This window comes from Oenanthe melanoleuca, chromosome 5 (assembly GCF_029582105.1).
Source record: "Oenanthe melanoleuca isolate GR-GAL-2019-014 chromosome 5, OMel1.0, whole genome shotgun sequence".
Classification (NCBI taxonomy): Eukaryota; Metazoa; Chordata; class Aves; order Passeriformes; family Muscicapidae; genus Oenanthe; species Oenanthe melanoleuca.
The window spans coordinates 15,927,647-15,954,869 of NC_079339.1; the positions used below are offsets into that span (position 1 = coordinate 15,927,647).

Sequence of the window (27,223 nt, forward strand, 5' to 3'; positions counted from 1 at the left end):
CAGATGTGTTTTACATTAGCTCTAGCTAATGACCCCTATGTCCCTGGGCACTCAGGAGCTGTGGGATGTCTTTCTGATGAGTCCAGGGCATGTGTCCTTCTGACACCCTGGTGACAAGGACAGCCAGGCAGGTGAATACATGGAGGCTGTGTAATTTCTTGGAGCTGAAAACACCCAGCACAAGTGATGCTGGAGAACAGACAACCACAGGCTGCCCTTCTGTCCTTGTCATTCTGGACCAGCAGCAACAGAACTCCTATTTATAAAAAAACCCACAACTTCTTCATTTCAGCTGTTTCCTGAGCATTTCACCCAGAATATTGGGCATGGCTGAGTTGGGCTGGCCCAGGGGAAACACATCTGATATGCTGAGGGGCGGGGAATAGAAAGCAGCGCTTGGGTGTGGGTTTGTGCTGTGTAGAGGAGGAAGTGGATAAGGATGTGCAGAGTGAAATGTAACAAAAACTGACATATCTCGCATATGTAAATGGTGCCAAGGCCCTCCTGTCAGGGCTGGAGGGCTCTGCAGAAGAAAGGCACCCAGCTCAGAGATGCAGCACACTACTAACCATCAGATAATCAGATCCCTTGAGGGCTGTCAGTCCAGGGCTTATTCTCCATCTGAAAACTGGTACCTTAGCAAAGAGTGTCCTCCCAGCTTTTTCTGGGAGGTCTGAGTTCAATGAGGAGTAGAAGAACATGTTGGATATCAGCACCATTTTGTGGCATTTCTATGTGTCCCTGACATCCTCTTTTCTCTTAGTGAGAACAAGCTGGAGCTTGTGGTGTTTCAGACATATGGGGAGATGCCAAGCAGAAATGAAGGATTGAACAATTTGCTAAGAGGAAATGTGGAGTGACAAAGCCACGAACAATCCTCCCACACCTTCCCCTGCATTTCGCAGACTCCCCCAGCCCCACCTGGCTCTGCCAGAAGCCAAGGAAAACTTGCTAAGAATGCAACCTCCACCCTGCTCACAGTGCCCTGGATCCAGGTCCCTTTGGATTGCCTTTGAGAAGGGAGTTGTCAGTGCTCAGTGGGTAGAAAATGAAGGGCTGGATGTGGGGAAGCAGGAGAGGATGCTAGGCCAAGGATGGGATGGTGGATGGATGATGGAGGAGAGGCAGCTCTGGACCACTGCCTTCCCAGCACCATCTCGTGGCCGGCCGAGGAACCAGGAATGGAGGGGAAAAAGCATCCAACTCCAAGCCAGGGGACAAAAAAAAAGGCTTTCAAAAGGGATTTTTCTTCTCCTTCTCGTGTTTACCAGGAGTAGTCAGCAAGAAAGTAACTATTCTTCCCACACACACACCCAGCAGCTGATTTTCCTAGGGAGGAATGGTGAAGCCAAGACTGCTGCCATAAATATTGCTAAAGGAAAAACCCCAGCAAAACACACTTACCTCTTCACTGTTTAGGAAAAGCAGATGGACAAGGAAATTAAGGAAGAGAAAAGGGAAAGAGAAAAAAGGCAGTTAGCATCCTAACTGGAAACAAGCAGAAGAATCTTAACAAGCAAAAGTTGGTGGTTGAACAAAAATTTTTAAATGCCAACAATATATTAGAGACAGAAAAATGGGAACTTACTCAGACATCTTGGTTTAGATGGTTGTGAGCCTGAAATGAAAACCAAGAAGAAAAGTTTGCAACTATTCATGTTTGTGGTCACTTTCTTGGGTTTAAAAACAAAGCAAGACTCCTCTGGAAAATAAAAAGAGGAACAGGTCTGTTCTTATTTCCCAACTTCACCAATTTTTCATCATATAGGGAACTAGGCTGCAGTTTGTAGATGAGAGGCAAACATCTCCTCATAGTAACACAAACCACAGCACCAAGGGATTTATGGAAAAGACCAAATGGGGTTGAGCCAGAAATAGAGAGATTTGTGACAGTGATTCCTGCAGGGATGTTTCTTGTCTGACCCCAGGAAACCATTTTATTCAATGAAGGAAGAAAAGGCAAAAACTATTTTCAGTTAACTGCTTCACTTTGCCATTCAACCTTACTTCACTTCATAAACAAGAAATATCCCGAAGCCTGCAAAGGGTTGGCAGTGACCCCAGGTGACAAGGATGGATTTCAGAGGATGCTGCTGCCAGGGTATGCACTCATTCTATGGGACAGGGGAGCCTGTTGCAGCAACCTCAGCACAGGTGATGTGGAGCAGGGTTGGAAGATGTGGTTGAGTTGATACAGGCACAAAAAAAATCCCCAGATGATGCGTTTTTCCTTGCCTCTGCTCTAAGTGGAAATTTTACACATACAATGCAACTTATTAAGGAAGTTTGCTTTGCTGTAAATGATTTCCACATAAATAGATTTTTACTTTTCTGCTGCTTGCACCTCCTAAGCCTGTCCCCAAATTCAGCCACCCAGGAGACTCTGCCAGGAGGGGAAGTGTTAACGGGGGCTCATGCCCGAGGCAGGAGGCACAGCCTGCAGGGCCAAGGAAACTTTATCCTGGAAAATGTGCGGGCCCATCACATTACTTCAGAGAGGAGGGGAGGGGGGGAAAGTGCTTCTAAAAATGGCCAGGGAGCTGCAGAAGGAGCTGCAGCTGTCTCCTGGACGGCAGCCTTGCCCCGTGACTCGCGGAGGTCGCGGCCGTGCGCGGCGCAAGGCCGCAGGTGGCGGAGCTGCAGCTGCGGGCCGGGGCGGCCCAGGAACGCCGGCTATTTTTACATCCCTGCCATCCCTGCCACCCCTGCCACCCCTGCCCCGCACACACGCTCCTGCTCGGGCCACAGTGACGCCGGGGGACACGGCTGGGGAGCCAGGGGACAAGGCCAGGCTGCGGCTCGCTGCCTGCGATGCGCGCTTTGCATCCCCCGTTCTACACAGACACTGAAATTTGGATGTCAGAGCTGCTCCAAGGGTGTTTTTGGGGAGGAAGGCGCTGCAAGAGTGGGATGGGGAGCTGGAGGAAGGGGTGTGAGTAGGCAGCAAGGAGTCAGGCAGGTAAGAATCCGGAATCCTACAGCCCTGAGGATGTCAGCATTAAGCTCCACTTGCCCTCGCCACTCAAGCTGAAAGCAGAGCCAGCCAAGGCAGGGGAAAGCAGGAAATCAAAAAGAAAAAAGCTCACTGGAAGAGACAGAGGGAACCTTTCCAATGCACAGACCCTCTGCAACAAGCAAAAGATGGAGCAAGTGTTGTTAGCACCCCTGTGTCTCCCAGCAGGCCACCCCCAGCTGGTGTTTATCAGGTAAGTAAATCTGCTCCCCCATCACTCCCGAAGAGCAAGGTGGGTCATTAGGAGATAGGCAAAGAGGCTCACCCAAGTCTGGAGAAAATCAGAGCCGTGCTGGCTGGACAGGATGGACAGACGAGCCGCAGGCAGCTGGCTGAGTAAGGAGGTATAAAAGGGCTTCTCGGGTGGCTCAGCAGAAAATCCACCTTCTCTTTAAGGGCATGGAGACCTTCTCAGACCAATGATGTGCAAGAGTCCCCTGTGCACCTCCCTTGGCTGGGGCAGGCCAGGCCAGCAGGAGAACAGGAGAGGGCAGCCCCCAGGGAAGGAGGGGTGGGGAGGAGGAGAACATCTTCTACCCGTGGGATCTGGAGGAGTGGGGAGGTGTTTTTCCTCAGAAGTGCCAAGGAGGGAGCCTTCCTCTCCCTTCTCCTGCCACCAACCCGTCACTATAGATATGGCTTCAAATCTGTGGGGAGCCCAGGCTCCCTGCACACAGCCATCCATCTGCAAGGTCTCTGATTAAAATTTCCCCTTGGATACACAGAGTGGCTTGTCCGTGGACAAGAGCATGACTCAATTTTCCTTCAAGGGCTTGGGAGAAACTCTGCCCTTCAGGAAGGAAGAGAGGAAAGAGCTTGCACCCCAAATATCCACTGCTGACAGCATATGCAAGAGCCATGCCTTAATAAGCCATCTAGCACTAGCACGCTTTTTTAATCTCAGTTATTTCCCTCACACAGGAAATACTTGCAGCTCTTCCCTGTGTGAAATATTTCAACACAACTCAGTTCTTTTTGAAAAACAAGCTGTAGATCTGCTGCAGGCAGCCTCAAGCCTCAAATCCAGCCAGGAGCTGGGCAGAGGCAGTGGAGACAGCAAGAAGTGTAATCCCTTCCATGGGATGACCCAGACCCATATCTCTCTGGATCTGAAGGAGAAGCAGGTGGAAACGTGGCTGGAAATATTCCCCAGCCCTGATCACAGCACATGTAGCGTGTGTGTAGGGGATCCCATGGAGACAGGGACCCAAACAGCTCCTGCTCTCCTCCCCCAGGCCTGGCGCTCCCTCCTCTTCCAGCCGGGGTTTTTTAGGCTGATTCAGACATGGCCCTGACAATATTTTCCAGGCGCCTCCCAGACATTATATAGATAGTGGCAAATCCCTTGCTGCAGGCTTCCTGTTTCACCACCCTCAGCACCACACAAGTAGTGCTGCAGATGCTGCTGAAGGACGAGCAAGTCCTTGCTATGGGGCTGGTGTCCTGCAGGGGTTTGCCATGGGAACAGGTGGAGGAGGGAGAAACCCTCAGAGTGGGCAAGGCTGGGCCCACCTGGGATATGCCCCTTTGAAATGCTGCAGCTACACATTCTGGCCCCAGAGAGCCACTCAGCTCTTGGTGAAGGAATCAAAACTGGGGGAGTTCTCCATTCAAAATTCCCCACAGCCAGGGAGTTTCCTTCAGCTCTGTGAGATGAAGGCATTCTGGACCCCCTGCAGTCCAGGTATGCAGCACAGCAAGAGACATCTGCTCAGAATTTCAAGGGTGTGTATCACCTTGTGACAGGAAAGTGTTGGCCTGATATTATGGAAGAATGAAGTTCAGAGAAAGAAGTCCCATGAACGAAATATTGACCAACAGAAGTGCTTGTAGGATACAGGAGGAGTGGATGGTGAGGTGTGGTAATAGGATGAGCAGAAGGTCAAGCTCCAAGTCTGCAGAAGGCTTTCCATGGAGCTGTCTTGCACAGGGGTTAAGCTGTAGGGCAGCTGTCCCAGAAAAAGAAAGAAGCACCAGACTTAAATAGCATGAGGAAGAAACTTAGAGAGGAGAAAGAAGAATGGAAAAACAAATCCATGTCAAAGTTAGAAGTCGGTTAACATTAGGAAAGACAGAAGTTTCCAAAGGAATTATTTACGTGTTTGAGTGCTGAAAGAACAAGCTCCTTGCAGAAAAACTCAAGGAAGGCATAAGGAAGCTCCAGACACATCCTTCAAAGAGGTGTTTGGCTCTGAATAGTAGGTATTAGTGATGTAATTAGGCAGGGGGCAGGAATGGATGCACTGTTCATACTTGGGTACTTTCCTGTGGAGCATCTGACCTTGTTCCTTTCCCTCATCTTCCCCCACCTGAGCTAGAGGAATGCACCATGGGCATGGCCCACCATTCCCAGAGCACTTCCACCATCCTGTGAGGCCAGACAGAGGAAAGATCTCTCACACAGGAGGTTCTGCACGATGTTTTAGGGACTCAGGTGCAGCTCTTTTGGGTCAGACTCCTCCACGGAGTCACCACGTGTTGGAAGGATGAGGCTGATGAATCTGTGCAAGCTGTCCTTCATGACACCCTCCTACACCTTTACACCTTGCCTCCTCTTCAGCATCCCACAAGCATCAAGTGGATAGGGGCTATGGAGTGACATGACACCAGATGATACTGTGCCTTATTTCCAAGGGTGACACTGTTAGCAAAACACAAGCATGCTACTCAGCAATTGTGATCATGGTAAAAGTTCAGGCAAGATCACTGGGGAATCCTGTATTTGACTGCCCTTTGCTTTCCCAAAATCACATCACACCAAAGCAAAGCACATGGCTCCCATCCTGCCCAGGACCTACCCACTCCCCTCCAGTGTGTCCCTAAAAGAGCTCCCCATTTCTCTACTTCTGCTGACACCAACACCCAGGAACTCTACAAAGGAAGGCCATCACTTTCACAGCTTTGTGCCAGTGCTGTCCTGCATCCCACAGCTACAGCCACCTCATTTGCCCATGAAATGGGATTAAGGTTTTTGGCTTTTCCTGTTCAGGGCTGCTGCCAACCAACACAGCCACCCTATGCATTTAGCTCTGTGCTTGACAGGGAGTCAAGGAACATCAGTGGGTTTGGAGCCTGAGGGCATCAACATCACATGCCTGAAGCATGCCCAGGTGGATGCAGTCAGTTATGCAGTCATCATGTGGTGCAGGGGGCTGAAATTGGGCTCAGAGCCCCATGACAGCAGCAGAAAGAGGGACAAGTGACAGGAGAGCTTGGCCTTGAAGGGGAGTCTGCTGGAGAAGGCAGGCAAAGGGCAGGGGTGGGACTGGATCTGTGGGCCTGCACCAGAGACCCCATGTTGTGGACTGCTCCTCTGCTCAAGCCTCTTCCATCTGCCAAACAGTATAAAGGAAAGGACTGGTGAGACCACAGAAACTCATCTCTGCAGCTGCACAAGCAAGGAGACCAATCTTGCTGAAGCAGTCTCTGCCTCCTGCTGACAGTGCTAAGAAGAGTGAGCAGGGTGTCTCGCCACATTGCAGGACTATGGACACCATATCCCACCCTTCTCTTCATGCACTTCACTTTTATACTCACCAACTTGGACAAGTGCCTGCAGGAACAGAACAGCTCCCTATGGACAGACATAAGTACTCACACATGGCTGCTTTTGATATAAACACTGGCCTTGTAGAGAAACAAGGCATTTTAATGATCCCTTCCACTCCAAAGGGACACTTTTTGGAGTGGGCTTCTGGAAGAGTTTGCAGCTCACTGCAATCTAGAGCCTGAAGGAAGGGCAGCATTTCAAAATGAAAACACAAAGGGGTGAAGAGAAGCTTCAGGGAGAGGGCAAAATTCCTCTGGATAAAGTCCCTTCTGACCATGGTAGCACACAGGGCACAAACCTCACTTCTCTCTGGAGCTTTTCTCACTTCTGCCCAGGACCTGAAGCCTTGTACTCTTCCACAGTGTGGCTCTGCTTCCATATCCCCAGGCTGAGTTGGCAGCCCCCTGGAAAGTGAACACCTCTGACCAGTGCTGGTCTGTGCCCAGGCCTTCAGCATTTAATGTGTACAGGAGGTGATCCCTCTGGAATTTCCACCCAGCTTGCCCCTGGATAGTATTACTGAAGTGGCCCAACACCTGATCACAATCCTTCATGTATATGCACATCCTCAAAGCCTGGTTAAGACCAGGGTATGACCCAGAACGTGTCAGGGGAACAAGCTGAGACCTCTGTGTGCTCAAATGAGTATGGCTGAGACATGTCTTCACTCTCAAAAGGTCTTTCTGTGCCAAGACAAAGCAGCAGCAAGAACATGATGTTACTTAAAAAAAAAAGGCCAGAGAGCTCAAGAAACACTGATAAATCATAAAGTTCTTCTCTCCCCAAGATCAGCCATTCCTCTACAAACCAACAGCCATGCAAGGAATTATTCTCCAGAATTTATCCATTCCAAGCACACTGGCTTTTTGTAAATGCTGTGTGACCCCAGACATCTCATTTTACAAAAAAAAAAAAAAAAAAAAAAAAAAGAAGCTGCAAAGACCCTTAGCAGCCTCACCTAGCTGCACCATTGAGAAAGCCTTGGGAGAAGACAGCTGCCAAGAGATGGGCCTCTGGAAGCTCTTCTGGAAGTGCTTCTCATTCAGATTGAGCAATGGAGGGGATGAGCTCAGAGTAGGAGGGGGCTGTGCCAGGAAAACTCAACACCCAGCCCCACTGAGCATCCCTCAAGAATATCCCCAAAGCCAATTAATTCACAGAGTATCTGAGACATGAATTTCCTTTTATGAAGGCAGATCTGAGTTAGCACATCTGCAAAACTGGGGGTGGTGTGGGATGAGTACATCCAAAACAGAGAAACCTTCAGCAGAGGCCTTTGCAGGTATGAACACATCCTTTGTCACATCCAGAGTGAACATCAAAGCCAAGTGTTTTAACTGGACTGTCTTAAGTGAAAACCTTCATGCCAAGATTCAGGCTTCTATGTCTAAACTGCTCTGACTTGTATGTAAAAGTTAAGAGGAAAATGCTCTCTGTCCAGGACAACACCAGATGCCAGCTGGGCAGGTTTCCACATGAGACAGCCACCTCTTTCATGGGCACTGGGCTCTTCACTGGCTCTTCCAAGAGGGCAATGTTTCTTTTACTAAGTCAGCAATAACTGATTCACAACTCAAAGTGCAAATTTTCCACAGAGAGCTTTTCAGGCTCAGACAAGGACATCTGCAATGTCTATGTTCATGAGCAGGGTGATGAAACACTTGTTTGCAAACCCACCATCTTCCCAGATGCTGCTCACAGAATGTAAAACATGATATGGGTTGGGTTGTTTGCAGGTCAAGACCCCCTTTCAGTTCACTTAAACTCCTCTTCCTGATTCTGTGCTTGTTTCTGCTCAAATTGAGTGGCAGTAAGTGCCTGCAGGGGTTTCATCACCTCTCAGTGAAGTCAGCAAAGCTGGTTGAGAAATTCCCATTTGTTGACATGCAACAAGTCATCACTGATGGGTACCCATTCACTGGAACACTGAACTTCTTCAGGGAGCACTATTTGCCCAGCAGTATGAAAGCTGTGAAATCCTCATGCTGCTTCTCTTTTGGACCCATCCTACCTAGACCTGAAAGATGGAGAAATGAGAAGTCTGTTTTACCAGGTCTGCCCACAAAGTTCAAACTGGAACTTTGGGAAGCACCTTTGTGCACCCATTATTATTCTTGTTTCTCAGACTGGACTGTCTGGGGTTTCTACCCCTCTCTTCCTGCCCATGGCAGGGCATTGATATGTAAAGTGGTCCAAACAATATTTCTGCATCCAGAAGGAAAACAAGCCCAGCCTGAGTGAGGAACAATCAGCAGCAGTCAGAGCAGGGAAAGAGGCTGAGAAAAGGGAGGAGGAAAAAGGGGGAGAAAAGTCCAGAAGAAAGAGAATATATAAAGGGAACTAGGGATAAGAATCCAGGAGGTGGGGCTTTTAAAAAATAATCCCATGCATGACAAAAGTACACATTTTGCCCATAAAATTGCAAGGCATAAAGATGCTAGCTAAGGCATATTTATAAAGCAGGCATGCTTGCTCCTAGTGAGAAGAGCTTAGATGCTCTCCAGCTCTCAAAAACTCTAAGACTAGCCAAAAAATCTGTGGCTGGATAACAGCCAGCCCATACCCAGGCTGAATGATGACAGCCCATAATCATTTTTGTCTCACTGCAGACGACTGGTGACAAGCACATATGAGGCTCAGTCTTCTCCTTGTGCAGCCCTCCCATTTGATTTCCTTGGGTGCAGGGACAAATAAAAAAAATCACTGAATGAGGGAATAATTCACTTTGGGAGGGACTTCTGGAGGTCAGAAGTCTTGGATCTGGATGTAAATAATTGAGATTATAAATCTTAATAACAAACACACCCCTCAATTTTCAGTGTTTCTTGTCTCTTTTAACAGACCTCTGCTTGGCCCAAGCTCTTTTTGCCTTGCCACTGACCTGCAAAGCTGATAATTAAATGCAGAGAGACAAACTCCCCATCCACCACCCAGCCACCTTGGATGGTTTGGACACCTGATTTTTGCCCCTCCTTAATCACCAGCAAAACCCTCTTGGCCCCTGTGGTGCAGGATCAGGCAAGGGCTGGCTGCTGATCCTGGAAAAAGGCACTCAGACACCTCCAGCATTGCCACATAAGCTGTGCAGCCATGGGAAAGGGCTGGCACAGCATCGCTGCTTTCTCTCCCTCTTGAACACGGGCTCCATCTCCAGAGAAGAAATCTGGGCTGGTGAGGCTCTAACAGGGGCCACAGAGCAGATGACACAGAGAGCCAGCCCAGAGCACGTACTGCCCTGCCCTCTAGATGCAGAACCCAGCACAGGCACAAGCTGAGGAGGAGCTGCTTTTCCCCCTCCTTTACTTCTCTTCTTGTTGCATCTGCCACCCTCCAAGTGCAGGAGGAGCACTGGTGAGGCAGAAGATGTTCAGGCATCTGGCTTTGATGGATGAGGGACAGCCAGCCCCACCAAGGCCACAGGGAGGTGAAAAGGAGATGGCTTGCACACGAGACAGGGCTGTCTGCCTTCCTGCAAACAGGCTCCCGAGCAGGCTGTGTTCATTTGGGGTGAAATAAGGCATGAAATGAAGCCCAGATCCACCAGCCCTGCTTCAAACAGCTGCCAGCAGACACTAAGAGGATCCTGCCAGGGGAGGGGAGTGCTCAAAGCCGTGCTGTAAGCACACAAGGCTCACTGAGAAAGAGAAATGATGACGGAGGGGAAAAGCAGCCTTGGCGGTGCATTAAAAGCTGGAGCTGGGTGGAGAACATCCCCACCTGCTTGCCTCTCCCTCCTTAGCAAACAACTCGGTTTGCTGAGTTTTTACTGCACAAAGGCTTGCTCCAGGTTGCCCAGAGCCAGCCCAGCTCTATGCTCACTCCCACCTTCCCTGGCCTTTCCCCTAAAAGCACCGTGGCCTTTCCTCTCCAGCTCTGCTCACCCAGCACTGAGCAAGGCCAAAGCTGCAGAGAAGGGGCAGGCACTGGTGTGGGGTAGAACTCTTCTCAAGGGAGGGCTGTCTCTGCACCTCCTTCAATTGCATCTGTTTTGGGACTAATATGCACATACTTTTATGCCCAGTCCCATAAATTATGCAGCGAACCTCAAGGCTATGACTTCAAAATAAGAGGACTGGAAAAAGCACACATACACACACACACAAAAATAAGAACTGCCTGTTCCAAACACCTCCAAAAGCCCTTTCTGGATGCTGCATGGCCCTAAATCACCACAACAGCATCACCAAAAACCAATCTGGCAATAGATTTGGAACTCCAAACCCAATTCAGAGATGTTCCCTTCTGCACAGCCTGCTCTAGGCTGATTCTAAGGTTGAGACTGAAGGCTGAGGGTTTAAAACATCCCTTTACAAGTCTTTCTCAGGTGACTGATTTCCTCCTCCATCTCATTAGCGGCTGCCAGCAGATGCTGTTTCCCCAGCAGAAGCCACACTTCACTTGTTACAGTCATCTCAAAACCACGCTGTCATTTCTGCCCTCCTCACGGCCACAGCAAAGCCTGGAGAATATTCATCAGGAGGCAGACACAGCAGCAGCTTTTTATGGTTAAGCTCAGGTCATTAATCTCTATCGAGACTTTTCATAATCTTCCTCAGCTTCATGTTTGTTTAACTCTTGGATAGTCGCTCTGTGGAGCTCTGGGTAATCACAGATTAACTGCTTTTTAATATTAATAGCTTTTCATTAATGTGCCAGGCTCTCTCCCCTCCAGAGCCCAGGCAATAGCTATTAGCACTGTGCCTGCAGCTCCCTGTGGTGAAAAGGACTTTTGTCTTTAGGGCCAAAATTCCACAGCATGAGCCCAGATCTTGTGTTCTGTGGCTGCTTTGTAGCAGAAGCATTTCAGAACAGGAGCAATTCCCTCCTCCTCTAGCCCAGTGCTGGGAGCTTCTTCCTGCAGATAGCTCAGAGGAGCGGCTCTGGAGTCACCCCAAACTGCAGCATACTCAAGGGCCTGCAGGAACACCATCCCATGCCCTCATCCTTCTAGGAGAGATCTTTACTTATGCAGCCCCCACACCAAGGCCCCACAAAGCAGGGTGGGGCAGGACATGCGGCCACAAAAAACCTCCCAGATTAAACATGTAACCTGCCAGAAGTGACGTGAGAGCTGTGAGCCAGCCTTACCAGGGTGGTGTGATCACAGTGTGAAAGCAAGACCTCAACCCTTCCACCCTGGCAGGACCTCCAGCTGCCAGAGGTCAAACCTTGCTGTGCCACTCCTGTAGTGAGGTGAATGGAGCTGACACTGTGCATCTTCATGTGTGTGGTCCATGGGGATGGTCACTGGTGAGTTCCAGAGCCTGAGCCACATCTTACTGTGCACAAATCATCACAGGCTGAGAATGGGCTAAGTGTGAAGCCACATTGCTTTTCATTTAGCCTCTAGCCTGGACAGAACACACACTGCAGAGGCACTAAAGAGCTAGTCTGACATCTCCAACACCTTCCTCATCCACCTGTATTCCTTCTCTCAAGCCTCTTACATTCTTCAATACCTTGGTCTTGTTTAAAATCCTTCACAAGACACATGAAGCCTTTCCAAGAACACATTTCTTGCCAAGTTATTCACAACTAAAGAAACCTCCCACCCATGCCACTGGCATGTTAACCCTCTGCTTTATAAATATCAATGGACTCTGTTTTGCATGAGCCTGAAGCTCTGTGTATTTCACCCCCCCGGCCCATAAGCAGTTGGGATGAGCTGGCTCCTGTGCCCATGCCATCTCCTCTAGCACCCTCTGCTCCACATCCAGCCTTGCCATGGGATGCTGAGCTGCCCTGTCCCAGCTATTACACAGAGCATGAGCTGCACCAGCAGCCAGATCATCTCTTGGCCAGAAGGAGTCCCAGTCCCCTCTTTGCTGAAGGAGTCCAGTCCCCCCTTTGCTGACAATGAGCTGGGACCAACATGTCTAGAGCTTGCTGAGCAGAAGCGCATCACTCCTCCACAAGCCCACCATCCTGCTCCCTGGGTGGAGAAGGAGACCCCCACTATCTGGAGTGTAGGGGCAGCTTGAGGTGGGACTTCAGTCCCAGGGCTTTGTCCACCACGTCTGGGGGCTGCAGGATGTGCCACTGGGCGAGGGGCCGCCGTGGGTTGGACAGCATGTCGGACCAGTGCCGCAGCTGGTTGCCTGTGGCTCGGCAGCCCAGGAAGAGTTTGCCAATGGGCTCGTTCTTGGTCACTTTGTCATGATCCCAGACAGAGATGACCACGTCCACATTCTGGAGGGGACACAAGAAAGAGAGTCAGCAGGAAGGGGTTTGCTGCAGTGGAGACCTGCTTAGCCCTGGGCACTTCATGGAAACCCACCTGGATCTGACTGAAAGGCACCTCAAAAACAAACACCTCATTGAAGTAAGGGTTTATGGTGTTTTTCTTCACACTTGTCCTTTTTTTCTTCCATTTCTTTCTGTTCAGTATAAGATGCACCTTGACAAAAGGATCTGAAGAGAGAGAGGGCACACATGACACAAGTGACAGTTCTTGACTGAAGAACTCAGCCACAAAACAGCTTTCCTGAGCCATTCCCAAGGAGACCACAGCATCCCACTTGCCACTCCTCACAGTGAGACAGCCACCTCAGAGCTCAGTTCCTCCTGCCAAGCTCCCTGTCAATCCAGCTATGACATCTCCTCCTGGGAGATACCTCCAGCACTGCCCAAAGCTGGACTATCTGTGCTGGGGGTGGCTGGGCATCAGCCAAGGGCTTAATGCATGGCAACAGGAAGCCAGTCTTAACACCAAGAGTTTTCAAGGCTTTGCAGCTCTTGGTGCCACCTCTGAGGAAGGTCTGAGCACAAGCAGCTCCCACTGACCTGAGAGTCCATTAGAATCCATCCGCTTCAGCTGCTTGGCTTCCAGGATGAGCACTGTCAGCTTGCCTGTGCTGGGGACATAGCGCAGTGAGAAGCAGATCTCACCCAAATGCTCTTCCTGATGGAGACATGCCAGTGATTAGTACCAGGCAGTGGAGCCAGCTCACCTGAGGCTGGAGCACCAGGCTGGCCCCAGGTTTCCTGAGTCTACCCAGCTCTCATGCTTGCCCCTAAGGGCTTGCTTCTTGGGGTGGTGCAAGCCAAGCAAGAGCACATCCCTCCCAACAGAGTTTCCCAGCCACCAGGACCAACCTCCACTTTACTGGCCACCGCCAGGTCACTCCACTGCTCGATGACATGCTGCAGGTTGACACTGGCCAGGGGCAGCCGGACCTCACCAATGATGTCATGCTTGGCAAAGCGGTTGAAGTCATAGACCTGCATCACCAGTGTGGATTCAGACATCTCAGCCTGGGGTACCTGCAGAGGAGGACCCAAAAGCCTGGACTCACTCCTCAGAGACAGCACTGCCCCATGAGGGTATTCTCTCACATTTCCCAGTCCTGATTCCACAAGTATCTCCCTGTCTGGAGAGGTTTTTGCCCAGGGAGCAGTGTCTATGCAACACTCTTGATGGGACCAAAAAATAATTTGGTTTGGGCTTTGGTTTGTACCTGGAAAGTGAAGCTCTCGTTGAAGATGGGGTTCAGGGTCTTGCGGTAAACCTTGGTCTCATATCTCTTCCTCATATCGGATGTTAGGTAGACAATCACATACGGGTCAGATGTGCCTCCACTGTCCATGGCCTTCAGCTCAACTGCCTGCTTCACACCAACTTTCAGCTGGAGAGGAGTGAGGCACAAGGTCACCAGGTGGAGGAGGACAGGGTCAGGCAGCTGGGGACTCAGTGGGAGGTGAGTGCAACAGTGAGAAATGCCTTCACACCATGCAGGCATGAGAGCTGGCGGGCTGCAGGCAGGTGGGAGAGGGTACATCCAGCTCAGTGGGCAGCAAAGAGTGACCATGCAAGAGCATGGCTTCTCCCTGCTGTGCCATGGCCATGAGCATCCCCACCTCCTGTATGCGGAAGTTGTACTCCAGGGAGTACTGCAGCTTTCCTCGCCGCTTCTGCTCTACTTCCCACTCCAAGTCCTCCATCTCAGGCTGGACCTGCAGCAGAGAGCAACACTACCCTCAGGATGCACTCAGCCATGTCCCTGCCATGCCATGCTCCCACCATCCCTGGGGCTGGGCAGTGCAGCAGGAAACCCCTCAGGGAGGAGGGAAGTGGGATTGAGGGGAAGGCAGGACGCACAAGGTTGGTTGTGCTGGAGTTGCTGACGGCACACAAGCCGATTCTCTCCTTCTTCTTGGGCTTCTTCTTGCTGCAGCAGCACTTGACAATGCAGATGAGGAAGAGAAGGAGGAGAATGGCCCCTGCCACAGCCACGGTGATGAGGGCCCATTTGGGTACTGGTGTGATGTTCAGGAAGGAGTTGGATAGAAGAGTTAAAACCAAGCAAAACATACAAAATACATTTAAACACCTTCCTGGTGCTTCAGCATTAAGGAGCTGTACTTTTGAAATTGCCCCTAGAATCCTGGACAGGCCCCATGCAGGGACACTGTGGATGAAGACCATTCCCTAAACAGATTGCAATGATACCCTCTGCTCCTGAAGCAGCATGGTACCACTGCAGTAATCCCACCCTGATGGAGCCCACTAGGAAATGGAATTTGAAGGAAGGATGAAGTGAATACACAGTCTCAGAGTCCAGCAGCCCCAGCAGGTGATGCTGCCTGGGAGAGGAGGGCAAGAGACAGTACTCACACGGGATCCAGCTAAGCCAGCTGTCCAGGGAGCCTGGCCAAGCCGTGGTGGTGATGCTGGTGTGTGGGGAGGCTGTAGTGCCTCTCCTGCCTGCCACTGCCATGGCTAATCTGGGGTGACCTGGGAACACAGGCAAAATTAACAGGGTGGGGATTTCCTCTCCCATAGCACGTGTGCTGCCCATAGCCCAGGGCTCTAATGAGAGCAAACACAATTAAAATACAGAGCTCAGGGTAAGTGATTAGAGCTTGGCCACATTGACAATGAGATGTGAAATGGAGCGGGAGGGAGCCGCTGGCAGGGAGGGCTCTGCGCCAGCCAGCCCCTCCCATACAGCCTTCTCCTTCATATCCTTGCAATCTGCCTGCTGAAAGGGGAGAAACTGGGGGTCCAGGGCGTTTGAAAAGAGGAATCACTTGGCTGTAGGGGACAAAACCAAGAGCTGTTTTGTGCTGGCTCCTCCCTGGCCAGGTAGAGTGAGCTAAAAGGTTTGCTAAGCTCCAGGAATGCCCCATCACCAGCTAACACCCCTTTTTGGCTATTTTCCCTCCTGTCACAGGGCTGAGGAGCAGTAATATTGGCACAGGTCTGGTGCCCTTGCTGCTGGTGGCAGTGCTGTCACCAGGCTAGGGCCACACCAGCTCAGAAACTTTCCATGAGCTCGGCCTGTGCACGTGGCATCGCTGACACAGCCTGAGGGAAAGGCTTCAAATTCAAATCAGGATGGTTTTACAGCATTGCTTTCCCCAGGCAAAGTTCTTATTCTAGCATGAACGCTTCCTCATAGCCCAATTCCTTTCGCGTCACTGGGACAGGTGTGCCCGGAGCCGTGCTGCACAGTGAGCGGGTCAGCAGCCACCACGGCACGGGTGGCACCCAGCCCCAGTGCCCAGGCTGGCCCTGCTGGGGATGTGCCTGCTGCTGCCCCAGCCTCCTGCCCTGCCTTCCAGTGGGTCCCTGCTCAAGCAGCCAACCCCACCTCACTCCGCCTGCACTCTGCCCATCCCAAGGTACTCCTCGCATGGGGGTCTTCCCGGGAAGGAGGAAAGGAGGAAACCACGTCTGCACTTCCCTTTGCTGAGCCTGCAAAGCCAGCAAGAACCCTTTCTTTTTCCAGCAGTGTGGTTTGCTGGAGAGACATAGGAATTGCTGCCATCCCTGTGGCATCATTGCTGGAACAATGAGTTAAATGACTTGTCCAAGGCCACCTAGGACTTCTGTGTCGTTGGACACTTGAAACATCTCTCTGGCATTTTAGAGGTGCCAGGCTACAGCTTTGGAGTGAAGGGTGGCCAGGACAGCACAGGTGAGCAGGCACCCACCCAGCACAGAATTAGGATGTCAGTACATTTTGCCTGCCACAGGCTGTATCACATTAGTTGACATTGACCCTGATTTTAAAAAAAAACCTTTATCGCAACCCTGAAGAATGAACTGAGCCACCACTTTGGGAACCATGGAGACAGCCCTGCTACAGTCTGAACAGGAGACAGTCTCAGTGGGCAGTCTGCTGGGACCATTGAACATCCATGTTCCTAGAAAAGGGGCTGGGGGAACCCTGACTCTCGCTCCCACCCTGTGCTGACTGGTTCCCAAATCCAGACTTACCAACAAGTGTCCTTCCCAGTGTCAGTCTCCCCTTCCTGCTGTGCAGGCTCCAGTCAAGCCACCTCGTGTGACAGGGGCATGCTGTGGGCTGAGATGGGACCCCACAGGGTCAGCCCCACCTCACTGCAGCTGAGGGTGCAGAAGGGATGGTGGCTGCCCTGCACAGCCGAAACAGGAAAGTCTGCTTTGCCAGCTCAGGAACCGGGTGGCCCCAGCGGCTCGGCCCCACCTCGCCGCTGACCCAAGCAGTGTTCATGCAGGCGAACAGCCAGCAGGGAACTCCCTGCTGGACCAGGAAACAAAACCTGCCCTCCTGCCTGCAAGAAGCTGGAGAGCATTGCTCCATGCTCTGGGAAATTTGTTTCTCCAGGTTATCCCTGCAGCGATGCTGGGCTGGACTGTGTGGCTGCAGGCACCGAGCACAAGGGAATGGACACTTTCTAGAGGATGGGTGCATGACTGCATCCATCCCTGGTGAGCTCTGCAGTTGGGAAGCCCAGCTCCTTGGCCCACAGGGCATGCACTGTGTGAGGGCCTGCAAAATGTGTGTGAGGATGAACAGGAATGCTCTGCAACACAGCAGGCAGGACAGGCAGGACGAGGGGATACTGCTTGGGTGGTTTAATCCTCCAACACCAACAGAAGCTCCAGGCACACAGGCAGGAGCAATTTCACAGGCTTCCATTGCATTAAATTTATGCTTGTAAACTTCTTCCTTTGCTGCCAATTCAGCAAAGTCTGCCCAAAACCTGCCTTATTGCCACGTAAATTTGGGGTGGTGTCATAAGCAGGGAGCAATACTGCAAAACTGCCTGTGTCTAAAGGCTGATGTAGCGATGGGAGGAGATGCCCCAGAAACCAGACCTGTCCCAGCTCTATCCCACCACTCTGCCTTACCAGCCCTTCCAGATTTTCACATGGCCACCAAGGCATCACCATAGTGGGTGCCTAGCCACAGGAGAGGGGCTAGGGCTGCCCCTCAGCCACCCAAAATACAGACACATTCACAAGGGGCCTTGCACTCCTGCTGCTCAGAGATGCACCATCTCCAGGAGAAGGAGATGCAGGAATGATACTGCAGCAAACCTCTGGGGGAACTTTCTGCTCTAAACTGGATGTCCCAAGGGATGCACAAAAGAAATGCATTATGGGGATGGGGGAATAGGAAATATTAAAATCCTCCAGGGAAAGGAGGCCTGCACATGCACACTAAAAGCTGAGCATATAAGTAGCCTTTTCAACGGGTTGTTTGCTAAAAGAGAAGAGATTCAGATCTTAGGAAGAAATTCTTTAGTCAGAGGGTAATGAGGCACTGGAACACACTGCCCAGAGAAGTTGTGGCCTTATTCCTGGACAAGTTGAAGGCCAGGTTGGATGGGGCCCTGAGCAAGCTGATCTGTGTGGCATCCCTGCCCATGGTGGAATGGGTTGAACTAGATGATCTCTAGGCCCCTTCCAACCAAAATCATTCTATGATTCTATGATCTCAGTGAGACCAAGCTGCACAGGATCCTGGTGGGGTCCCACATTTTGGGAAGAGGTTTGGTGATCCTGGTGATAGCCTGGTGTCATGCAGGAGGACAGCTGCTCAGCCTTAGTGCAGGTGAGTTTGGTCTCCATTGGCAGGAGCCAGGCTGGGCAGGCTGCAGCAGTGCACCTTGTTCCAGCAGCACGGCAAGGAAAAAGCTGCAGGATGGTCCTGGGTCAGCCCACTCCCCTCATCCTATCCCCCCACATCCCTGACAGTCACACGCTTGGATAAAAAAGGGGTGTTGAACTATCCTGGCACCCTGAGCCCCACGGGGCTGGGCACCACATAGCCTACCCAGAAAAGTAAAATCCTAGCCCCAAAATCGACCCTACTCAGGACAGCATGTGAGACATGGCTTTCAGAAAAGAAGGGAAAAGAGACCCAAAACCATTACAGTAAAATTGCAAACGCTCTGCACCTTTCTCCCCGCATCCCTACATACGCTGCGAGTCAATAGGTACCCCTATCTTTTCGGTCAAAAACACAACCATTCAGGGTCTGGGAAATGAGAGGACTAGAGGCACGCTATAAACACTCCAGCTGCAGAAATGAGACATCACGGCTTGCGGACAGAACGCCGAGGGGGCTGTGGGAGCTGGAACATCGCCGAGTCCCCTCCCCAGGGTGACCGCGGTGTGTCCGAAACCAGCTGACCGCGATCCTGGGCTGTGTCCGAAGGCAGCTGACCACGATCCCGTGCGATGCCAGCTGGGAAATGCAGTCTGGCCAGGGCACGACGCCAAGCAGCCGGCTGCCTACAAATCCCAGCAGGCCGGGGAGCGGAGCTGCACCCCATCCTGGTCCTGCTGCTTCCTGCGGCGCGGGCAGGGGGAAATATAAACAGCAGCGCCTCGGGAAGGGCTGGGATGCTGCCGCTGGACAGGCTGTGCCGGGAGCGGAGGCAGCGCTTGGGTGAGTGGGGCTTTTCTCTCTGGCAGAGCCCTGTCTGTGTGCAGGGTGACATCTGCTCCCTGCTAGGCAGCCCTAGGGAGAGCTGCGGGACCCGCCTGGAATGTTTTCCTGCTCTCGCAGCGAGGCGTGTGCCCGCGCAGCTCCGTGTGCGAACAGCGCTGCGGGTTATTGGGGCAGGCAGATGGAAAAGAGAAGTCGGGCTTGGTTTGCAGTGCTTGGAAGAGTGAAGCAGAAATTAGAGGTGGATTCTCCCACCAGGAAGGGCTGCTCGGCTCCATTGCCTCCTTGTGTTAAATTTTGACTTTCAGAGAATGCTTGGCTGAGATTATGTCAGAGGAAAGTTTCTGCGCAGCTGGGCTGGTGTTTGCCACCCTCTCTGGGAGGAGACCCCTGACCAGCATGGGGCACGGGGTGGAGGAAGCAGAGGAATGCTCAGCATCTCCTGGCTTTCCAGGCAACCCTGGCTGATGGGAAAGTAGCCCTGGACTTCCTACTCCTCGGGCAGTCAGGCGCTGAGGCCCCCAGGCAAGGCTGTGGCTCTCACGGCTGGTGTGTTGCCTACTGGCCCAGGCAATATTCTGCAGTCCCTAAGCAATAAACATTAATTAAATAAAACTGTAGCAAAAGGTCTCTGTGGAGACCCTGAGTTGTCCTTTACACTGCAGGTTGGCTTTGCTCTTTACTTGCACAGCCCCCCAGTACAGTAGTCAGGAAGGGCCTGACTGGCTGACAGGGCTGTGGAAGGACAGACCAACCCCATCAAGGGGGTCTCAGCCTTTATCCAAGCCCTCACCACACACTTCTACTTACTCTGGCCTTTTACAGCTGCAATGAGCTGCTGGTGCAGTGAACTTCATTTGTACATAACAAATTCACCATTCAAGCAAAAGTGGCAAAAAAGGCAACAAAGGTGTGAACTGGAAACCTACCTATAAGATCTAACCTACTTTGACTTTTAAAGACAGCCTTATTTTGCTTGGAAAAGAGCTCCACAATAGCTTTCAGCAGTTCCACACAAAGAAAAACATTCTTCAAGAGAAACGAAAGTAAAAATAAAGCAGTGATCTGTGTTTGAAAAGCCACTTTTCCATCACATTTAATTGGAACTATTAGAACAATTTTTCTCAGAGCAAAGCTCCTGACAGCAGAAACAGGTTCATTTCGGCTGCTGTACTTGTTGTGTAGTATGTTTCCTGAATCCTTTCCACTCTTCCCCCTCTCTAGATTGACAATATTATAATCTGTCAGTTTAATTTTATATTTTCTCTTAAAGGCTGAGAGTTGAAGATGGCAGAGCTGGAAAGCACAGTCATAAACACCAATGTAAAACAGGTAAAAGGCTGTTCATTACAAAACACTCATCCTGTATTTCCAAACCATGTTTTGAAATGCTACCACAGAAGAGAACACACTACAAGCCAGAACTGTGGTGGCCTGAATTGCTCATGCCTGGGTTTCAGCAGAAGTGGCTATCCCAGAGCTGGTGGGCACCTGCTCCCAGTGAAATCCATGTGATTTCCAGTTGCATGGACTGGGCAGCTACATTTGCTCACACTTAAACTTTGGAGCAGCCAGGGAGAAAGCAGCAGCTTCTCTACATACACATATTCTTTAATTTGACTGTCCAGAACAGTCACAAACAAAGGGTAATACCACCAGTATGTGAAGAGAAACCCAGCACAAACAGATGACTGTGCCTGTGCTGTGCCCACAAACAACAAAATTATGAAGCAATCCCCTCTGTATGAGCTGTCCTTGGAGCATGTGGCACTTATCAGACAGGTTAGGGTTTCACAACTGCCAGCCCCATCCTTGGTGGCCTGAAGATGAAGACTGGGTGTGGTACCTCTGACATCAAGAACCATGACACAGGGGTGATACCTCCAGCACCCAACCCCACCACTCTGGTTGGTGCCCCCTGCTCACCCCACCTCCACAAACTCCTTCTCTGCTGTCCCCTGACTCTTCTTTCCTCCCTGTCCTGCAGAAAGACCCCAGCACAGCACTGGTCATTGCTGTGACCACTAGAGCCATCTTTAACCTGGAAGAGGAGCATAAGCTCTACCTGGAGAAGGGCAAGGAGGAGTACACAAGGCACCAGCAGGCCAACCAGGACAAGCCCCTGCCACCAGGCACAGCCTTTGCCTTCATCCAGGTGAGCCCCACAGCTGGCTAGGGGCACATGCAGACACTCACAGGATGGAGTGAAAGCTCAGCTTTCCCAGCTTTACATCTCACCTCCCATCACAGGGTGTAGTTATGCATGTCCTGATCTCTTGGCTTCATTGCAGGGCATTGAGACCTATGCTCCTGACCAGTCCATCTCCCCCCCAGCTTTTCCAGGATGGTTGCTCTGTCTGGCTCTCCATAACATGCCAGCCTTGCCATAGCTGACAGATGCAACACAAACCACTAACCTTAACTGCAGGAGAACCTGCAAATGTCATGCCTCTTTAAAAGAGTCCCATCTCTTGTAGGCAGTGCAGTATGTTAACAAGAAGATCCTGGAGAGCAACCCAGCAGAGAGGGAGCTCTTTGACATCCTAGTGCTCTCCAACAACAGCCCAGAGAGCGGCGTGCGCATCATCAACAGCGCCAAGCACTACGGTAAGGGGCACCCATCCCTGATTCCCTGGGAGGCTGCAGAGCACAGCAGGCACCACAGTGGGTCATGAGTGACAAACAGAGAGCCAGGGGATACAGGGGGAAGGGGTTCTCTTGGAGACCAGCTCCCTTCAGCCATATCTTTCACACCAGGAAGTCTGGCAGCATTTTGCACGGCCCTGGCATGTTCAGGCAGGTACTGAAAATAAAAAAAGTTGTTCATAAAAAACACCCTAAATCCTAGAGTGCTGTCAGGAGGAATGCTCATTCAAGGGAGGGATGGAGGGAATATTTAACTGCAGTCTGCAGTTTTATAGGAGCAACAACAGGTCAAGAAGATGCAGCAAGAACACAGGCAGGTTTCCCACACACCACTGGGAAATTTGTTGCCCTGAGCTCTTGCAGCAAAGCCCATCGAGACCCAGGGAGGGAGTGAAGGGCTGTGAGGAGGATGTTGCACCATAAGACTTCACTCACATCCCTTGTCCTGAAGGCCTGGAGATCTCCAAGTTCTGCTTCGTCAGTGACGAGGACTCCACACAGTACCTGAAGTCCCACGGCGTCAAGCTGTTCCTCTCAGCTGACAGGACAGATGTCTGCAATGCCCTCCAGAGAGGTGTGTTCTCCCCTCCATCACATGTCCCCAAACCCACCACACTTTTCTCAAGCAGCTCAGTATCAAGAGACAACATCAGAGCCTGTGATTTCACAGGGACAAGGGGTGGATGGGGATTGATTTCTGGTACCGTCCTGAAAAGTTCAATCTCCTCTTCTGTCCTTAACCAGGCTTGCTCAGATGTCCTCACAAGTCACTGAGTGCATTATGCATCATTCTGGGGACAGCTCTACCATGGGCTGGTCATTCCCTGCCTGACATTTAAGCCAAAGATGCAATTCCATTCATCAACGAGAGTTTATCAGTGATTCCCCGGATTTGTGAGGATGCCACAGAAATTTGCTTCTGGGTACATGCAGAGTTACAGGGTGCTCAGTGATGTAAGCACGTGCCTGACCTCATTTGGAGGGAATGCAGTCTCCCCAACTCTTCTAATGGGGTTAATCACTTTCTTATTAATTCACTTGGGTATGAGCACATCAGTTGGCCACCGTCCTTCAAGGTCAGGAGCAAGCCATCTGCAGCCTGGACTTCCCTTCAATACACAGCACATTCCTGGAACCTCCTTGAGAGAATCATTGCCCAAATCATTGCCCTAATCATTGCCCTGACAAGTGTCTCCCATATGGGAGCCCGGGTCCACATATGAGGGTGGCAAGGAGCAGCCTGTAGGAAGAGACTGTAATTAAGCCAATTACCACAATCAATGGAGATGCCAGCCCGTATTATTCACACCACAGGGTGCTAAATCTGGGCATTAAAGATTGAGGCTTGGCAGGGTGAGCAAGCACCAGGAGGAGGGCTGCTTATGCCTTGACAACCACCCACCATCTCTTACCACACTTCAGTATCTCCCCAGACCTCAGTTTCTGATCAGCAGCACTTTCTCAGGGGATAACACAGCCATGGAAAGGCTGGGATGACTCCCGCAGGAAGCTCCCTGACCTGGAGGCCCTGGTATGGTGGTGTGGGACAGAGCTGCAGCAGATGCATGGGGATGTTGGCCATGCATGAGCTGCCCTCCTGACCCCAGCTTGCTGTCTCACAGGGGTCTCGGCAGCGCTCGTCTTCCAGCAGGAGGTGCAGGCCCCCAGCACTCCGCTCCGCGTGGTGTTTGACGGGGATGCCGTGCTCTTCTCCGACGAGACAGACCAGATATTCCAGGAGCAGGGCCTGGAGGGGGCCGTGCAGTACGAGCGGGCGATGGAGGCCGTCCCCATAGGAGAGGTGAGAATGCCACCTGGCTTCCATGGGCACCCACAGGCTCTGCCCATCCCTCCTGCTGGGCTTTGGCATGAGCAAGCAAAAAAGCAGAAATCCTTACAGATTCCTTATGCATCCACTACTCAGTCCCTGGTGTGGGCCTGATCTGGAGTCTCACTGGAAATGGATCTGTTATCTCCTATAAGTAAACCCTAAATATCTAGGATTGTGGCTAATCCCAGCATCACCTTTTGTAGGCTGTGACCTCTTGCTGTCCCAAGTCCCTGCAGGACTCAGACCCAGAGGCACTGCCTGCTGGGATGTACCTTGCTGGTCACTTTGGGATTAGGATGAGCACCACAAGGCTCACCTTCCAGCCCCAGTCCCAGCATCGCCCAGTCCTGCAGCCCACAGGCATTGTGTGCTCTGCAGAGCCCTGAGAAAGCCTGGAAGAGGAACAAGTGGCTTGTACAGGCAGAGTAGATGCTTCCTTATTTCGCACACTCTCCCAACTGTCCTGCTGTGCTTCCAGGGTCCCCTGAAGGCTTTTGCCATGCAGCTGGGGAAGATGCGGAAGAAGTTTGGCCAGGAGAAGTCCCCGATCCGCACGTACCTGGTGACAGCCCGCAGCGGCAGGGACATGGGCATCCGAGCCATCAAGACGCTCCGGGAATGGGGTCTGCCCATCGACGAGGCTTTCTTCATGGATGGGGCTCCCAAGGGCCCCATCCTCGCCCAGATCCAGCCTCACATCTTCTTCGATGATGGGCTTCATAACATCCAAGGGGCTCAAAATGTGGGGGTGCCCTCTGCCTGGGTCCCCTCCTGCTGCTGATGGGCTGTAGGCCAGCAGTCCTCCCTCCCAACACAGGGGACTCGGCCAGTTGGAGGCAAAACTTCTGGTGGAGAAGGGAAGATCTCCTAACATGCAGCAAGCAATTCTCAGGGAAAGGGCATGAGAGCATGGACTCCCATGCAAAGCTTAATGCATATTTCTGCTCCTGATAAGAGGTCCTCTACACCTTAGGATAAAGCCAAAAGACACAACTGCTCCAGGATGGGAGGACACCTTTTCTGTGACACTGAGGACTACACCTACGTGCCATGTAGGATCTGGGGACTTTGCTCAAAGAAATAAGTGATGCTAATGCCACACACACAAGCTGAAGGAAGCAAGAAGAAAAATGCTAGTTTTGGCTGTGCTCAGACAGTCTCCAAGATGGAGCAACACAGCCTGTTGAGCTGAGTCCAGAGGAGGCCAACTAAGATGATTAAAGGGATAGAGCACCTCTGCTGTGAAGAAGGGCTGAGAAAATTTGGATTGTTCAGCCTGGAAAAGAGAAGACTTCAGAGTGACCTAACTGCAGCCTTCCAGGACCTGAAGAGAGCCTACAGCAAAGATGGAGAGGGACTATTTACAAGAGCATGTAGTGACAGGACAAGGGGGAATGGCTTCAAACTGAACAAGGTTTAGATTAGATATTAGGAAGAAATTCTTTACTCTGAGTGTAATGAGGCACTGGAACAGGTTGCCCAGGTACATTGTGAATGGCCCATCCGTGGGAGTGTTAAAGGTCAGGTTGGATGGAACTCTGAGTAACTTGGTCTAGGTGTCCCTGCTCACACCAGGGTGGCTGGAACTGGATGATCTTTAAGGTCTCTTCCAACCCAAACCATTCTATGATTAATTCCCAGGATCTCTGCCTTAGGGGAGCCTTCAAGACCCTGCCTCACCAGACACACTCATCTTGGTTTCCTGAGGAGACTGATGTGCTAGTGAGTTCTTCAGGCAGCTCTCCAGAAGAGAGACTTCAAGACTGTAGAGGACCTCACATCTTTTAGAAATGGGTGAATGGGTTAAAGAAAGAAAGCCCATGCTATTCCTCTTCATAAAAGAGATGATAGCACAAGACAGCTTTCCTTAGGCATGCACACTGCTCACAACATGCTTATAGGAGACAGACCTGTAGGACATTCAGCTCCTGGAGCTGCAAGACAAGGCTGGGTCAAGGCTACAACCCAGCACTGAGGTCCATCCAGGAGACAGAACAGCTCCAGTGTCCCACCAGGAGAGGGCACTGGAGATGGGCTGCCTGCAGCACAAGCCATGGAGGGGCCAGGGCTGCAGACCAGCCCTACGGGGGCTGGGCACGGCTGGGGACTGTGGCCAACCTTAAATAGATCTCCAGGGCCGTGGGTGGAGGGTATGGGTGGGGGTCTCAGGAGCAACTGCTCCTTGCACATGGGGTACATGGGTGTGTTCAGTTCCCTGCCTGACATCACACCACACCCCAAACAGGGATGCCCTCCCTGTCTCTGGCAATTTGGACCCACTTCTTAATTTTCCTGGGGAACAAGGAACCTGCAAGGTTCACCTGCAGGTGTCTTTCCCCTGGGCTGGATGTGAGTTGCCACTAGAGGCCACTGTGCTGCCTGGGGACATGGCACCTCAAATCCCAGCTGTCCAGAAACGCCTCATAAAAAAACACAAACTGGCTGCTCAGGCGGCAGCGGGATTATGGATGAGGAGGTAAAGATGATGCTGGCTTAGTTTTTTTTTAATCTCAGTGTAATCAGAAAATAATTATTTTTAAAGGCTTCACAAGTGTTGCTCTCACCAAAGCTTTTTCCCCCCCCAAATAAATAAATAGACAAGCATCCCAGTGTAAGTGCTTGTTTGTCATGCCTGTGTCTAGCAGTGTGGGAGGAAGGGTGGGATAACTCAGTGCTCCTTTACACACATTTATTTATTTATTGTGTGTTTGGCATGTTCATCAAAATGCTTAAACACACAAGAAACCTTCAGTGGGCTTTGGATTAGGCCTCTGAAAGTCATCTTGTATCTGTCTCTGAGCTCACTCCTACTACCTTGGGCACGGGGACTCTGCACTTCTTGCCTTAGCCAGGGCAGCTGCTGGCCCTGACATGCAGAGGTCCTTCCCTGCCATTGTGGCCACTGTGTGGGTCCAAACTCGGGGCTGCTAAGGCAGGGAAGGGATGCCCATGTGCACAGATTTGATAAGAAGCCACTTCCAAAGGAGCAAAGCCTGGCAGGGTCTTGGCAGCAGCAGTCTGGCCCCTGGCCCTTTTGCTCAGTGCAGATGCTGAAATTAGATGTTTCGAGGTAGCAACATCAACAACATCAGCCTCTCATCATTCGCTAATAATGCTAAGCAGCCGTCAGCTGAGCAAACATTAATTACAGGATGCTCCAAACATGCTCAGTAAGCAGGTGCAGATATTCGTCCCACTTTTGTGCAGGTCAGATACCACCAGGCTCAGTGCATGATCCAAGCCCCCACCTCCAGCCCTGCCCACCACACACAGCCAGCTGCTTCCATGCAGCTGGTGCTGGGGACATGGACCCAGTGCTGGAGGTGACAATGGTCAGGGCATCTTCCACCACCCTGACCCATCACATTTGCTGATACCTGGACGGGGCCAGCAGGAGCTTGGTCACCGCCTTGGGTGAGAAGGAATTAGCTGAGTCAAGGGTGGTGGGGACAGGCCCACGTGAGCCGCTGCAGTGCGTGGGATGCTGAGGCTGGGGGAAAGCGCCACATGCCTTTGTC

The 27,223-nt window shown here is 51.5% G+C and overlaps 2 protein-coding genes and 1 long non-coding RNA gene across 3 annotated transcripts; 1 reads left to right on the top strand and 2 right to left on the bottom strand.

The window, feature by feature from the left end:
• Positions 1–1,583: 1,583 nt before the first annotated feature.
• LOC130254350 (uncharacterized) lies at positions 1,584–3,498 on the bottom strand. Its single transcript, XR_008840683.1, has 2 exons — positions 3,279–3,498; positions 1,584–1,618 (listed from the first exon to the last, which is right to left on the bottom strand). It is a non-coding gene; the product is annotated as an uncharacterized LOC130254350 (long non-coding RNA).
• A 5,839-nt stretch (positions 3,499–9,337) lies between these two features.
• SYT8 (synaptotagmin 8) lies at positions 9,338–16,946 on the bottom strand. The gene is made up of 9 exons (XM_056492986.1): positions 16,786–16,946; positions 15,178–15,297; positions 14,662–14,819; positions 14,421–14,516; positions 14,021–14,188; positions 13,659–13,826; positions 13,347–13,464; positions 12,841–12,974; positions 9,338–12,752 (listed from the first exon to the last, which is right to left on the bottom strand). The coding sequence occupies exons 2-9, from the start codon at positions 15,278–15,280 to the stop codon at positions 12,519–12,521; spliced, it is 1,179 nt and encodes a 392-aa protein (XP_056348961.1). The 5' UTR covers positions 15,281–15,297; positions 16,786–16,946; the 3' UTR covers positions 9,338–12,518.
• A 2,144-nt stretch (positions 16,947–19,090) lies between these two features.
• On the top strand, positions 19,091–26,320 carry LOC130253939 (cytosolic 5'-nucleotidase 1A-like). The gene is made up of 7 exons (XM_056492987.1): positions 19,091–19,228; positions 20,502–20,560; positions 21,216–21,383; positions 21,706–21,835; positions 22,326–22,448; positions 23,497–23,675; positions 24,184–26,320. The coding sequence occupies exons 2-7, from the start codon at positions 20,516–20,518 to the stop codon at positions 24,484–24,486; spliced, it is 948 nt and encodes a 315-aa protein (XP_056348962.1). The 5' UTR covers positions 19,091–19,228; positions 20,502–20,515; the 3' UTR covers positions 24,487–26,320.
• Positions 26,321–27,223: the final 903 nt, after the last annotated feature.